Source organism: Mandrillus leucophaeus, unplaced genomic scaffold (genome assembly GCF_000951045.1).
Source record: "Mandrillus leucophaeus isolate KB7577 unplaced genomic scaffold, Mleu.le_1.0 Scaffold682, whole genome shotgun sequence".
Lineage (NCBI taxonomy): Eukaryota > Metazoa > Chordata > Mammalia > Primates > Cercopithecidae > Mandrillus > Mandrillus leucophaeus.
In genome coordinates this window covers 1033527-1048533 of record NW_012107386.1, presented here as the reverse complement: position 1 = coordinate 1048533, position 15007 = coordinate 1033527, and the positions used below count along the sequence as shown (strand labels likewise).

General features: G+C 33.5%; 1 protein-coding gene across 7 annotated transcripts in view; it reads right to left on the bottom strand.

Moving 5' to 3' along the window:
* Nucleotides 1-15007, bottom strand: part of PTPRK (protein tyrosine phosphatase, receptor type, K) — a 594458-nt gene that overhangs the window by 107334 nt on the left and 472117 nt on the right. For all 7 annotated transcript variants that reach the window (XM_012002300.1, XM_012002301.1, XM_012002302.1 and 4 more), the window contains one exon: nt 9993-10098. In XM_012002300.1, coding sequence (XP_011857690.1) covers nt 9993-10098 — 106 coding nt within the window. The remainder of the gene's footprint in view (nt 1-9992; nt 10099-15007) is intronic.

Below are 15007 nucleotides of genomic sequence, written 5' to 3'. Positions count from 1 at the left end.
GTTAATCATTAATCTAATCCTTAAAAATAGACTCCTCATTAATTATCCCATACCTTTAGAAAAAAAAAACAGAAAATCTAGTGAATGTTCAATCTTAACTAATTCTATTACATTGACAGAGATTCTACATAACAAATTAAGGATACTTCATGCAAGACAGCTTGTCTATTCAGATCTATGAGGAGCAAAGTAAACTGCCACTGTTGGAGAAGAGTGAAGGAAGAAACGGTGCAATAGGTTCCTTGGGAAAGAGCCTTAAGTATGGTGCCATAGAAAATAAAGATCAACGCCTTGGGTTGAACTTTCAGATTTGGCCCTATTCTCAATGAAATGAAAGATAAATTATTTCAATTTTATAAGTTCTAAAATACAAGTGACATGCTTGTTTCATAAAGAATAAATTAAGAAAACGATTTCCACATATATACAAATATAAATTACAGTGCAATGCACTTTAATCTTATGTATCTTTTCTCTACCCATATTATGCATTTATTTTTTGAATGGTCATTACGGAAATGAAGTATTATATTTTTGTTACTATTGAAACTGAAGCAGAGAAATTGAGCTCCATTAAAACTTAAACCAGGAGCCTCATTTTGTTCATTCTCTACTTTATACTATAGTGTTACCAACTGAATATTTGTGCCCCATTCCCCCAGAATTCATGTTAAAACCCTAGTTCTCAAAGTGATAGTATTTGGAGATGGGGCCTTTGGAAAATAATTAGATTTAGAAGAGAGACCCTCATCAAGAACCAGATCCGAGAGCACCTGGATCTTGGACTTCCCAGCCTCCAGAACTCTGAGAAATATTTCTTGTTTAAGCCACCTAATACTTTGTAATAGCAGCCTCAGCAGATTAAGACATATACATAGAAAAAGACTTCTGAGAATTGGCTTCCAAGCATACTTTCCAAAACATTCTTTGCATGATGAGTGACATTAGATGGAAAGCTAGTTGGAGATAACCTGATCATCCCACTCTACCTCTTCCACTCTACCACCACCTATACCAGGAGGAACGTCTTCATGATATAACATTCACCTCAGTTTCTAGATATTTTTTAACCTCAGATATGTTTAACTCCAAAAGCTGATACAATAGCCATTACATTTTCACATGTTATACTTACTCAAATGCCCATTATCTTATTTGAAACTACACTTGAATATATGGTTTCAAATAGGATAATAGGTATTTAAGTGTTTGTGAAATGAATATAATGCTTTTGCCTTTTCTGTTGATACTTTTGCTTAGGACATTTCCAATATATTTTTTTTCTTTCTTCATGAAAGTACATTTTTCACCTGAAAAATCCTGAACATTATTTGAAGAGTAAGAATTTGTTCTCAATTACCTTTCTTCCTGTGACATTGTATCCATTAATTCATTTTCATTCAACAATTATATATTTAATAGTTATCACGCAGGCTCTGAGGACAGAGAGGTTAAAGAAAAAAATCTGGCTTTCACGGACCTTATATTCACTTTTATTTATTGAAATTTCTAGTGTTCTACCATTTTTAGAATGCTTTCTGCCCCTCTCAAGTTTGATACAGTTTAAAACAACAACAAAACTAAAATATATACTTTCTTTTAAACTCTGTCCACTTACGAACCTGTGACTGTCCATGGTAAGCTTTTAAAATGACTGAGACAGCTACCCAGAAGTAGATCTTCAGAGTCTTTTAAAGTCATCTCTCATACTCTCTTTTGCTATTATACCCAAACCAAACTAAAATTGTACTACTTTTCTATAACATCACCCAGAAATAGCCCTTTCAGTTTAAAATCTTGATACACACCTGTCTGCTGTACTGCTCTCTTTCTGTTCTGGACCTCCTCATCATGCTACCTTTTCAGGATACTGAAAATATGAAAAGTACCTTTCCTTGTACCAGTATCCCTCAAAATCCTCTATTGGCATTTTACTGTCCTTAGTTGAGCTCAGTCTTTAGTAGGTGTCTTTCTGAATGCATCACTTTGTGTATCTATTTCTACCTTTTTTCATGCCCATTGAAGAGGCATTTTTATAACTCATACAGAGATCAATTGTAATCATGGTGAATCTTTAAGAAGTATTTACATTTAGTGAAAAACAGCTATAAAAATAACAAAAAGTCACAATAGTCCATGTTTAAAAGAAACTATCTTTACTTCATTGTTCAATCTGAGAGGTTGTTCTCTAATCACATTTCCAATTTTTAAATCTGTTTCTGTCCTTGTTATTTTCTTATTTATCAATACAAATTTATTCAAAGACAGAAATAAGAAATGAGAAATCGCATTAGAAGTGAGTTGACTAATTACATGAAATGGGCTTGTGCTTCTTCATTCTTCTAGTTGTCTAATTACCTAATGGTACTAAACTCTAGCTAGATCTAAATATTATGTGAGCTCAGTACTTTAGTAATTAAAAATATTCCAAAGTCATCGTAATATTTTTAATCACTCTATGCATAGTTCATATATTCCCCATTCCTTTTAATAAACTTCAAAAATATTTCTGTTAAATTTAAATTATGTTAAATCAATATATGGGTTCATGAATCTTCATTCAATACACAAAATATGACTTCCTTATTTTTTTAAATTAAAATGACGTATTTTACTACATTATATGGATGTTTCTCAACTTATGATGGAGTTATATCCCAATAAACCCATTACGAGTTGAAAATATTGTAAATTGAAATGCATATAATACACCTAACCTACTGAACATCATAGCTTAGCCTAGCCTACCTTAAATGTGCTCAGAACATTTACATTACCTTACAGTTGGCAAAATCATCTAATACAAAACCTGTTTTATAATAAAGTGTTTGATATCTCATGTATTATATCACTAGCCCAGTATAATATCAACATTCAAAATTTGAAGTACATTCAAATTTCAATGGTTTTGCATCATCATTTTAAAGAAAAATCATAGATTGAACCATTAAAAGTTGAGGATCATTTGTAATCTAATTTGATTAAACATTGGTATGTAGTCATTTTTTTTTGTTTGTTTTAGAGAGGCCAAATAATGACTTATCATCATATAATTTCCCCTTGGTTGTAAGACTAAGAAAGAAAATGGATAAGGGGATTTTGCTGTTAACTCAAAAAGAGACTATGTGATACATATGGTAGACAGTATTCTTAATTTAATGCTTACAAAGTATGAGGCTGAACCCCAAATTACCTATAATGGCCTGCCATAGATTTTTTTAAAAACCCATTACTAAGTAAATACTCTGTGAACATGGTTATAGTTTTAGCTTGCACAACCTCTTGGTGATAGCAAAATAACAAGTTATACAGTGGTATATAAACAACCTCAAATTTAATCTAAAATGTCTTCTTAAGGCTTTAGGAGAAATTATCTAGCTCCAGTATTTTACTTTTTCTCTTACAAACAATCTTCTCAATGTCCCAAAGCTATGGTTGCTTCTACTGCCAATATTTTAGTGCCCCAGGGGGTGAAGATTTAACTGTCATCCCTGATTGTCTTTCCAATCCCTGTTTTTTACCTTTACACACCTGAAACACATAAGTCACTTCTCTCATGTCTAATCTCCCTGTAAAAAGAACTAACAGTTACCAAATAAACACAGCTCAAAATCCCGGCATTAACTTTAATAATTCCTATCTTTAACCAGGTTCTATCTCCCTGTAATTTTTCTTAATAATGCCTTTTAATATACTATTTCTCTCTATCCTCATTTCTTCCATTCCTTCATAAGCCAAACTGTACTTTTTACACTGGGGTTGATAAATTACCACATTCCTTACCTTATATCTCCATTCTTGTTTTATCTCCTGATATTTATTTTCCATTTGAAGCTGGTATAACCATTGTTACCCAAATATACTAAACATACAGTCAAGAATTTCTAACTTTCTTGTCTAGTTTTTCTACTTCTGCCATGAAGCCTTCTTGAACTATCTCATTCCTCAGTACTCTGTCTTCTAAAGACAATGGAGTAATTTTTGAAGTGAGGATGATTGAAGGGTGACATGGGGGTAAAAGTCATAATCACATGTATGCATGTTTAATCTTGTTCCTAACACAATGACAACAATTATAATGAAAAAGATCCATTGATCAGAACCATAAATGGTATTCTCAAAAACTCTGGGGTGGAAAAAACAAAAGGCCTAGCATTGCCGTCTTATAATATTTATTGCTTATGTGATACATCAGTATGTGAATGTGGCACATTACAAGTACCAACATGGTACATTACAAATATGTTTGATATTATACTGTTATAAATAGTTTTTTAGGTATATGTCTTTTCTTTAGCAGATTATAAGCTTACTACATAATGTAGCTGTTACATTTTTAGCTCCAGTTCATTCGTTCACCAAATATTTACTGAGTATCTGTTACATGTCATGCATTATTTTAAGTACTGAGGTTAAAATAATGAAGATAGTAGTGAAAGTCTCTGTTCTCATGAAGTTTACATGCTAGTGGGGAGATACAAATAAAAAATTAAATTCAGAAAACCAACACATATCAAGAAGGGATAAGTGCTCTAAAGAAAGATACATCAGGCTAAAGGAAAGAGGAAATGATGGGAATGCAGAGTGCTACTTTATATGGGTTGGTCAAGAAATTCCTATGTGATAAAGTATCCATTGGGCAGAAATCTGAAGAAAGAAAATATTTATACTACGTGGGTACATGTATTATCTCTTCCTGCATAACATATTACTATAAAATTCTGTAGCTCAAAGCAATGAACATTTATTCTCTCACAGCTTCAGTGGGTCAGGAATTCAAGAGTTGCTAAGCTAGGATGGGTCTGGCCCAGGGCTTCTCATAAGGTCATAAGCAAGCTGTGGGTTGGGACTATGGAATTCTAGAGACAGGAAAGAAGATTTAACAAGAAGGGCATACCTACTCCTATTTTTGGTTAGAAAAATTCTAACGATTCTACCTACTATGATTCTAGAGAATAAACATAAAAGTAAAATAACATCTATTTGATGTAAGGACCATATGACCTTTATGCCCATAAAAGAGGGCAAAAAGATTATTTCAATCTCTGGTTAAATTTCAAGATGGTTTTATTTGGAATTCAAGTAAGCTCTAGGTTAGGATAGTGGTTAGGAAAATCAGAACTATTTGATATGTTTAAATGTATGTAATGAAACAGACTATTCTGCAGGTGGATGAGGATGGCCCCAAATTTTAAAGCTATGTGACCCAAGGAAGACATACAACCCTAACATACATTTGTCTGTTAAGCTGTCAGTGAACTTAGAATATCAGACAATTTCTTTTCCTAATTTAACTGTGGAAAAAATGGTGGTTTTGACTTTATTTCATGACTATATTTTAATTATCAAACTAAATAGGTAGTGCTTAATGTTATGAAATGCAAATTAGATGTTCTCCATAAATCAAAGTAACCCTAGAATGGTTAGCTTCCTGCAGCTCAAAATTGGTAGCGTTTCTATTTGGAAAATGCTGAAATACAATACATATTCATTTATTAACTTTACAATGAACAGCCTCACCACAGAGAAACTGTGTTTTTACAATATGCTGTTGTTATTTTCATTCTTTGAAAACACAGCTACATTGGGTCAATCTTTTAATAAATGGGACGTTCTATGCATTATAATTTGTAATTACATTTCCCCAGGTTAGAATTTTAATTCATTTTTGAACAAACCTTTTAGAAAAAAAGAAAAAGAATTATGTATTCTAGGGAATTGATTCTAAATGTAGACAATATTCATTTTGAATACAGTGATGATTGTCAAGTGATGACAGTTGTAAGGATAGATCTCAAAAAGTTGGTAAGGAGATTCAAAGTTCTACTTAAGTCAGGCAACAATGTTCAGTTTTTAGAAGGATTATAAAATCAAAAATTAATTTTGTCAAAGAACCATACTTGCCAGCACTGCATTGCACATGTTCTACATTAGCATAGGGAGGCAGTAATGGGTAACAGAAGGACAACGTGGTTGGTGAAACTTAGTGCTGCATTTTGCAGAATGGGATTTTTCACTGTGGTCATTACTTCTTATGTAAACACCATGATCTCTTAGAGATTAAAACTTGGTGAAAATATTGGTGAGGTAGACAAAATTTACGAAATAACCCCTCTTTTCATAGAGAGACCATTACTTTTTTGATTTGGGTAGCAATACTAAAGTATTTGTTACCACTTAATAACCTCAAAAAACAAAACCTTGGATTCTGAGATGTCTTTTTGCTCTGCTATCACTTCAAATATAAAAGCTACCATCTTCTCTCACCTAAAGTCTCCACTTAAACTCTCTTCCCACAAAGCTTTTCACATTCTACTGCTCTGAAACCTTATGTAGGAGGCACAGCCTTTCCTGCATTTCCATTGCTACTTTCTTGATACGGCCCATTAGCACTTCTCACAGGGACTACTTCAGCCTTCTGGATTATCCCCAGTCCATTCTCTATGTTTCTATCAGAGTGGGCTTTCTAAAAATGTAAAACTGTCCATGGTCATTTCTGCTTACGGTCCTTCTGTGCCTACCTTCAGTTTTGGGGCTGGCACTAAACAGCCTCTCCCTTTGCTCCCTGTTCACCTCTCCAGCTTCAGCTGCTGTCAATTCTCCCACAGACCCTTCACTCTCAATGACCTAAGCTATTTGCAATTCGTAAATGCATCAAGTGACCCTAGGCCATGCTCATTTCTTCCTCTCCTCACAAATTCAGCTCTAGCACCACATTTTCTAGCTCCTATGATTGCACTTACCATACATCATTGTTACCAGTCATTAATTTAGGAGTCTACCACTCACATGGGTGCACATACTATTCGCCGTAAGATTTCTATTTCAAGTATGCAGCTCAGCTCCTGGCACATATAGAATGCTATTAAATCAACAAATTTATAGAAACCATTGCCGATTTCAGCTTTCCTAATAAAACTAACTCTGTATACCAAGATTTCCTAGTTGCTATGTCAGAGGATTGTAGAACTGGAGTTTGTTTGATATTAGGAAGACCAAGCAGAAGGAATACATATTTCCACTGGAGGTAGGATGAATAGATGGTGAAATGCAAAATGGCAGAGGCTAGTAATGCTATAATTAGGGAAGGACAGTATTTAGGTTCTATGACAGCCAGTAAGCTAACTCCTGGATGCTCTCAGAAGATTTAGTTGGGTAATATGTAGTTCTGGTTTATTTGGGAAGGCAACAGGGGTGGCAGGGGGAAGGGTCACAGAGTAGAATATCATCAAGCTTTAGCAGAGAAGAAATTTTGATAGACTGACATAAACAAAGAAAAAATTGACTGGAAAGTAAAATTGCTTCAAGTACACTTGAAGTGAGTGATGGGAATCCAATCAAAGATTTGAGATACCAGACCATAAATTCAATGGTAGGAAAATTGATTATATCAAATTGAATCCTCATTTTCAAAAAATTAAGGCACTGGATTAGATAAGCCTCACGATAAGGTTACAGTTGCTGATAGGGAGACTGAAAGTAGGAATGTGGTCAGAGGAAAGGAAGACAGCACTACCTGACTGAAGGATTCAGAGGGTAAAGGAGGCAGGGCTCATCTGAAGTCAGATTACTTGACTAGACCTGTCTGGTCCCATCACCTGGCACCCACCTGTGGGTGAACTGGGCAAGTCATTACAAAAACTAAAGATGGACTTGGTGGGATTAGCATATCAGTTAGAAAGCAGATTTTATTTTCCTGGTGGTAAAATTCACTTCAAAAAAATCTGTTATTTGTTTATATATGATTAAATTACTACTTCTTGTAATATTCCAGGATTTAAATTTATTTTTCTGAGCACTAATCTCCAACAATGTATAATTTGAAGTTCTCAGCCACTGGCTCAATTCCAGAAAATTTCAAAAATCTTGCCAACAAATACAAAGAGGAGTGTTTCTAATTGGTCATTAGAAATTATATAAAGGTAATAAAGTAAAAGACTTTAAATTTACAAACATGTATCAATAACATATTGAGTTCACAAAATTCTTGAACATGAGCTATGAGCAAAGGATTTACAAGGCTGCAGTCACATCTGATAGTCTATGACAAACCTGGGCAAAGATTCTGTGTTTTGCTGTGGTCATTTAATTTTTGATTTACAATACCTTGCACAGTGACTGGCATAATAAATGATCATCAATGTTTGTGAAAAAAATTGATTAAATGAATAAATAGTTAATGTAAGTTATACTATATCGTACAGTTATGCAAAAATAATAAAAAATATGCTGTGTTTGCAACTTACGCAAAACAAAGTTGAATTCACCCAAATATCTAACTTTTAAAAGATAAATGCAAATAGCTGATAGCTGATTTAAGCACCAGTAACAGAATTGAACACCTAAAAAGAAAATTTTGTCCCAGGTAAGAACATGTGAATGACCCTGATTACTTGTCAATAGAAAAAGATAAGTGCAGGCATTTTCTCTTTCTACTTTGGATCAGCAATCAGATTCACTCACAGATCACTGATTCATGAACAGCACTATATACTTACTTTGAATTTTCAAGTAGCCAGTGTTTCATAAGTGTTTATATTACAAGTACACCCTCAGCCATCTCTTTTTCTCTGGTATAGTGTTCTCATGATTTTTAGCCAGATAAGACTCAAGAGTTTCCTTTATGACTTGTATTATTTTATCAATACATTATTTTAAATTAAGAAAAAATATTTATTCATTTCCAGCGACATAGGATTGTTTTTAGTTATTTGAATGGCTAATATGTGCTCATGAAGTCAAATGTATACCTTTTACACAAAGAACAAAGATTAGTTTTATTTTCAAGTGAATGTGCAAATGACTTGATATAAACCAATTATGAAGTGTCTACATGGATTTCTGTGCCTTTATTTATTTCTCATTAGAAGTTTGATAATGAAATGTCCACAAAATCACATGTTTCTAATGGAAACTTGTTTAAGTTTTGGATATTCATCTAATCACAAATGTGCAGAAATTAAAATGGTTGAAACAATTTGACTCAGTTCCTAAAAAGCACATGGCTCACAATTTTCTGAAAGATGGGGATGTTAGATAATATGAGTCTTTTCTGTTGAAAAGATAAAGAAAATGGCAAACTGAACATTCAGCTTACTATGGAATGCTTGATAAGGAACAATTCAGGAATTAAAAGGTCCCATAGGCTTCATGTGTTATAACTATTTTGCTTTTATTTCCTCAAAGCTTCTTATTTTTCAGTCATTCATATGAAATTATTCATAACTGATTTACTGCATTGGACAGGAGTTATTTTCTCATCCTATTTCTGACAAATATCTTCAAAGCTCTTACAACACAGATACCAAGAGAGGAAGTGAAATGAAATGGGACTAGACGGGGGAAAAAGGGCAATGCTCTTAAGTCAAACTGCACAGAGGTGAATGGTTCAGTGCATGAATATCTCAAAAATGCCCTTAGAATTTTGCTCTTAACTACAGGTCTATCAGCAGGCTTTGTCCAAATGAAAAACTAACAAACCAAAGCAAACCAAACTAAACTAAACAAAAATAAAACTTTCTGACAGAAATTCTCCAATGAATGTCTCTTAGAAATGAGCCACTTTATTAGCTGCTAAGCAACCTTGAGAAAACATTTCTCGCTCCTTTTTCTTTAACTCTTACAGAAAAAGAAAAATCCCTCTCCGCCCCGCCCAGTTTCTTATATCTCAGTTTCAGTTACCTGTGTTTCAATTACCTACAGTCAAACTCATCCAAAGATAGGTAAGTACAATAAGATATTTTGAGAGAGAGAGAACACAATCACCTAACTTTTATTATATAGTTGTTTTATTTTATTATTATTGGTTGTTGTGAATCTCTTATTGTGTCGAATTTATAAATTAAATTTTATCACAGGTTTGCACATATAGAAGAAAACATAGTACAGTCTGTATAAAGTTTGTTATTTTCTCTGGTTTTAGGCATACTTGGGCATCTTGCGATGTATATACCTGTGGATAAGGCAGAACTATTGCAGTTTTCTCCTCTTACCTGATAGGAGCACCTTTGGCTTGTGCTGGTCTCAACAATACAGTTATTGTGGTGGCAGTTTCATTGAGAGAGGCATCAACTCCTTCATAGTCAGGTAAAGTTGGAGCTGATGAGTGATGAAGAGACAAATAAAGGTTCAATTAATTTACAGTAATATATTATAGGTCAGAATGAAGAGACGATCTTAAGTTAGGAAAAAAAAAAAAAACAATTCACCTAATTATCTATAATGTATCTTGTTTTATAGCGTAACATCTCCAAATAAATTTCAACTCTGGGAACTTAAAACATCAAAAGGTAGAAAATCAAGATTTGTTGTGGAAATTTAAATAATAATCTGGCAACTTATGACACACATTCCAAATATTTTGTGAAGATGCTCTCCTTTTAGTTTCCTGAGACCTTCAAGTGAGTAATGATGGGAGGGAGGGAAGGTAGTAACCGAGAAGACTCGGCAGCAGTGATTATGGAGTCACATAATGGAGATCAGGAGCTATGAACAGCAGGAGCTGAGGTCAAGGGCTGCCTGGTGAAACAGTGTCATTTATGATCTTATAGTGTAGAAAGACCCAGTATTCTTTTTTTTTTTTTTTTTTTTTGAGACGGAGTCTCGCTCTGTCGCCCAGGCTGGAGTGCAGTGGCCGGATCTCAGCTCACTGCAAGCTCCGCCTCCCGGGTTTACGCCATTCTCCTTTCTCAGCCTCCCGAGTAGCTGAGACTACAGGCGCCCGCCACCTTGCCCGGATACTTTTTTGTATTTTTCAGTAGAGACGGGGTTTCACCGTGTTAGCCAGGATGGTCTCGATCTCCTGACCTCGTGATCCGTCCGTCTCGGCCTCCCAAAGTGCTGGGATTACAGGCTTGAGCCACCGCGCCCGGCCCCAGTATTCTTATCCTAATGTTTTTCACAACTCTGGTCACAAGAGAAACATATCAAGAAGGGTGGTGAATGAGAATGGAAATCTCAGTTTTTGTTCATCGGAGATATTAGGTGCCAGATTCTTGAAAAGAATAAATTCATAAATTTTTACAATATTTGATAATGCTTAATTGGGGACTGGGATCTTGAGGGGGAGAGTTACTTCAAATAGCTTTGGATGGCTTCCATGTAGAAAGCTGTTTAAGGAGTATATACTCAATGAAATGTATGCATTATCTCTATCCATTCGTTGAACATTTACTGAATACATATTATGTGCCAGGTTTTATGAGAAATGCTATGAATATAAAGACAAAGCATGTCTCTGATATTTATATAATTAAAAGTAGGAATTCACATTTTATGAAAAGAGTCTTAAAACCAAAAAATTATAGCAAAATGTTAGGGGCCAAAAGTGGAAGACCATTTGCCAAAACAGTGGTTCTCAAACTTGTAAGATCAGAAGCACCTAGAGGGCTTCCTAACACACAGATTATAGCCCGTCTCTCCTAGAGTTTCTGATTCAGTATTTCTGGGGAGGGACCTGGCAATGTTTGTTTATAGACACTTCTCAGGTGATGTTGATGATGATGGTCTGGGGGTGGGGGGTGGGGGGTCACACTTTTTACATTAGTATTGGCAGTGGGATGATGAAACCAGAAGGCTCAGGGTGTTTAATGATGTTTAAGCCAAATATTAAAAGGAAGGGTAAAAACTCATCAGGAAGAGAAAGGATGAACTAAAATTCTGAGAGAGGAAACAGAACAGCTGAAGATAACAAAATACGAAAGGGCATGGTATGTTTAAACAGCTATAAGCTGTTGGCTGTGCTGGGAACTTTGGGTTCATGGGGAGAAGTGGAGGATGGGAGGAGTCATGCAAAGAAGGACCCTGAATGCCAACACCGAGTGGATCATTAGACTTCGTCCCGCTGATTATAAGATACAAGACTGTGAAAATATTTAAGAAGGAAATATCTGTGGATTAAAGATAGATATAGAAATACAGTGAAGATGGATACGTCTGAAGGTAGGGATACCACTTAGAAAGATATTTCAATAATCTGTTTAAAATACTGTCCAGATGGAAGAACAGGAGCAGTGACATTAGAAAGAGATTGATTATTATCTGACAGTTTTTTAGGAAGCAAAACCAATAAATATTAATTTAATACATGCACAATATGTAGTATGTATGTGTGTATATATGTGTATGTGAATGTATGTGTGTATATCAATAATTCCCCCAACCACTATGCCTCCAATAACTTGATTTCACTGTCATTTAAATTACTTTTTTTAAAATACTGAGCAATGTAATTACTGGACTCAGGGAATAAATTTAACAATAAATTATCTGAAACGTTCAAGTAATGCTGAGAATCACACTAACCATAAATTTTATTAATCTTAATGTGATTAATAATTGTTCTCAACATAACGTGATTGCAACCAACTTTTTAAAGTACAATCAAGTACTTATTGCACTTAGGTTAATACAAGTGAAACTGAAGTTGAATAATTAAATGAAAAAACTAGATGGATGTTCTGGTCCTTTTTATAAACTTTATGTTCAACACAAACACAGTATCTGAGCCTTGAGAGACATACATACACACACACAAACACATTCATGGTTCTCAAAAATTTACATTTATTCTCAGTTTTATAAGTTTATGCAAATTTTGTAGCTGTCTCTCTTGAAAGATCTTACTCAATTATAGCACTACTGCTAATTCCAGAGGGTAGAAAACCTATCTCAGTACATCGTAACATCACCAAGTCCTATTTTCTGGTAAAGTGATTCAATACACACTTTAAATTCATGATTTGTAATTGTTCTCAGGAAAGAAAATTGCAATTTTAAAACATTATTATTTTATAATATAATGGATGATATTTAAAATGTTTTTTATTGGAATATTAAGATAAACAAAATGTTCTTCCAAGGAATTATAACTCATAATGGAATAGCTAATTTTATTCATGATATAAATTTTTAAAGTTTGTATTATATTCAACACATCTGCAAATAACATTTTAGACTCAAAATAATTTGGAAAGTCCATGTCTTCTTTTTGATGCAAATGGTATAGATTTAAAAAATTAAAGACATATTTTATGGGTATTAATGATGTATCATTAATATTTGCCATGTAGAACTATAATAAAAATGAACATAAATGAACAAAAAGAATTTACAAAGTCAAAAATTTTTGCTTTTCTACATTGTGTGGCTAACCTTTAAATAATTTATTTTTCAAATTTAACTCTTCAGTTACATATACAATATGTATTTATTTTAGTAATCTTAAATCAGAAAAAACATTATATAAGCTTTAGTAGATTTAGGCCATATTACAAAGTTAATTCCTTGCAAGAATTTAATCAGGTTTAACTGATGATCGGACTGAAGGAGAAATAAGCTCTGTAAACAATCTAGTCAAATACAAACTATGCAACTGTGAATACAATAGAATGTAAAGTTTAATTTGTTTATCAACCTAAAATTCTCCTGTATGTTCCCATTCTGAAACTTTACATGTATTTATGTAAGATTTCTACGTGTGAAAGAAAAGCCCATATTTGTTTAAAATTATCATAGTGTCAGGGAAAATGAAACAGAAACAAGGTATATAGTACTATAATGCTAGAGAAAGGATCTTCTACCATTTCTTTGATAACATTCATTTAGAGTAAAGGTCTGACACCATAATAATTATCAACTCCTCAAAAGTATCATAAGATCTATTAGGATTTATAATGAATTTTAAAAGATTTTTAATACAGATTTAGCATAATTTTTTTAAGACCACTGTCAATCAAAAGTGACTATTTCAGATGCGTTTCGGTTTGGACACATAATTCATATTCAAACAATTCTTTCCAGTGCTTTCAATTATGCATAACTATATTAAAGGTTTGACAAGCAAGATGGACTACACTTGGTTTGTATGTGATTCTCCAGGATGTGCCATTACAAACCAATGCCATAATCAATTCTATTTGTAATTTACTCATTTGCATACCTGAGATATTGGTGGTGACATTGATGGCTGTGGCTGGTCCAAAGCCTTTGACTGTGCTGGCTCTTATGAAAAACTGGTACGTGGTTCCAGGGTGGAGATGCATAAAGACATGATGTGTACTGTTCCATAAATTTGATACAGTCTGGGGAGGTCCAGCCACTGGAACTGCAGGATCAAACGATCTTATACTGCTATAGCTGATCTGTTTTAAGAAATACGTGTATTACCGATCTGGTATCCATCATAAGAAATTGTAAATAAACTCTTTATAAATAAGGCAGTATGCAAGGGCATCCATGTGGAGTCAATGGAAATTTTTTCTTTTCTTTCTCATGTTGATATTGTTATTTCTGTCATGCTGAAGTTCCATCTATATATCAATCAATCGTCTACCTATCTACAGATACACCTGGAGTTATATCTGACTAAACCAATATACACCTATTTTCTTCCACCAAAAAAAAAACACAATAAGTTATACGTACATAAAAAATCTTATAGCTATATACTTGAATGCATATGAAACACAGAAAGTGTTCAACAAATTTTTATTATTAATACATTCTATACTTTGTTCAAGTTATATAACAAATTTCATGTAAACAGTACTCAAATATGCGAACACAGTTGCAAAATATAACACTGCACTAGTGATTCTCATTTCCATAATTCACTCTGTAGCCATTAGAAATTTAAGCATTTATGCTCTAATCAACGCTATGTAGGAACGGAACTACACATTTGTGTAATTTAAATGATTCTTTCATTTCTTCTTTTTTAGTTTCTCATATTTGAAAAGATAATGATTTATATTCACAGCTGAAATGAAGCTCTGGAAAAGTCAGCTTTAATATCTATTTTGCTTTTTGGAGATTATTCCTTACTTTGAAACAAGTGAAATTCAATGGCTTCTCCTAAATCACAGTATGATAGGAGTTTCTTAATTTTATAAAAAGGAAAGTGAGGGTTTTTTAATATGTGATTATTTATTACTATAACCATCATATCTGATAATGACTATCCTGCTTCCCTCAATCAACAAAACAGCAACAAAAAACATGCATTTTT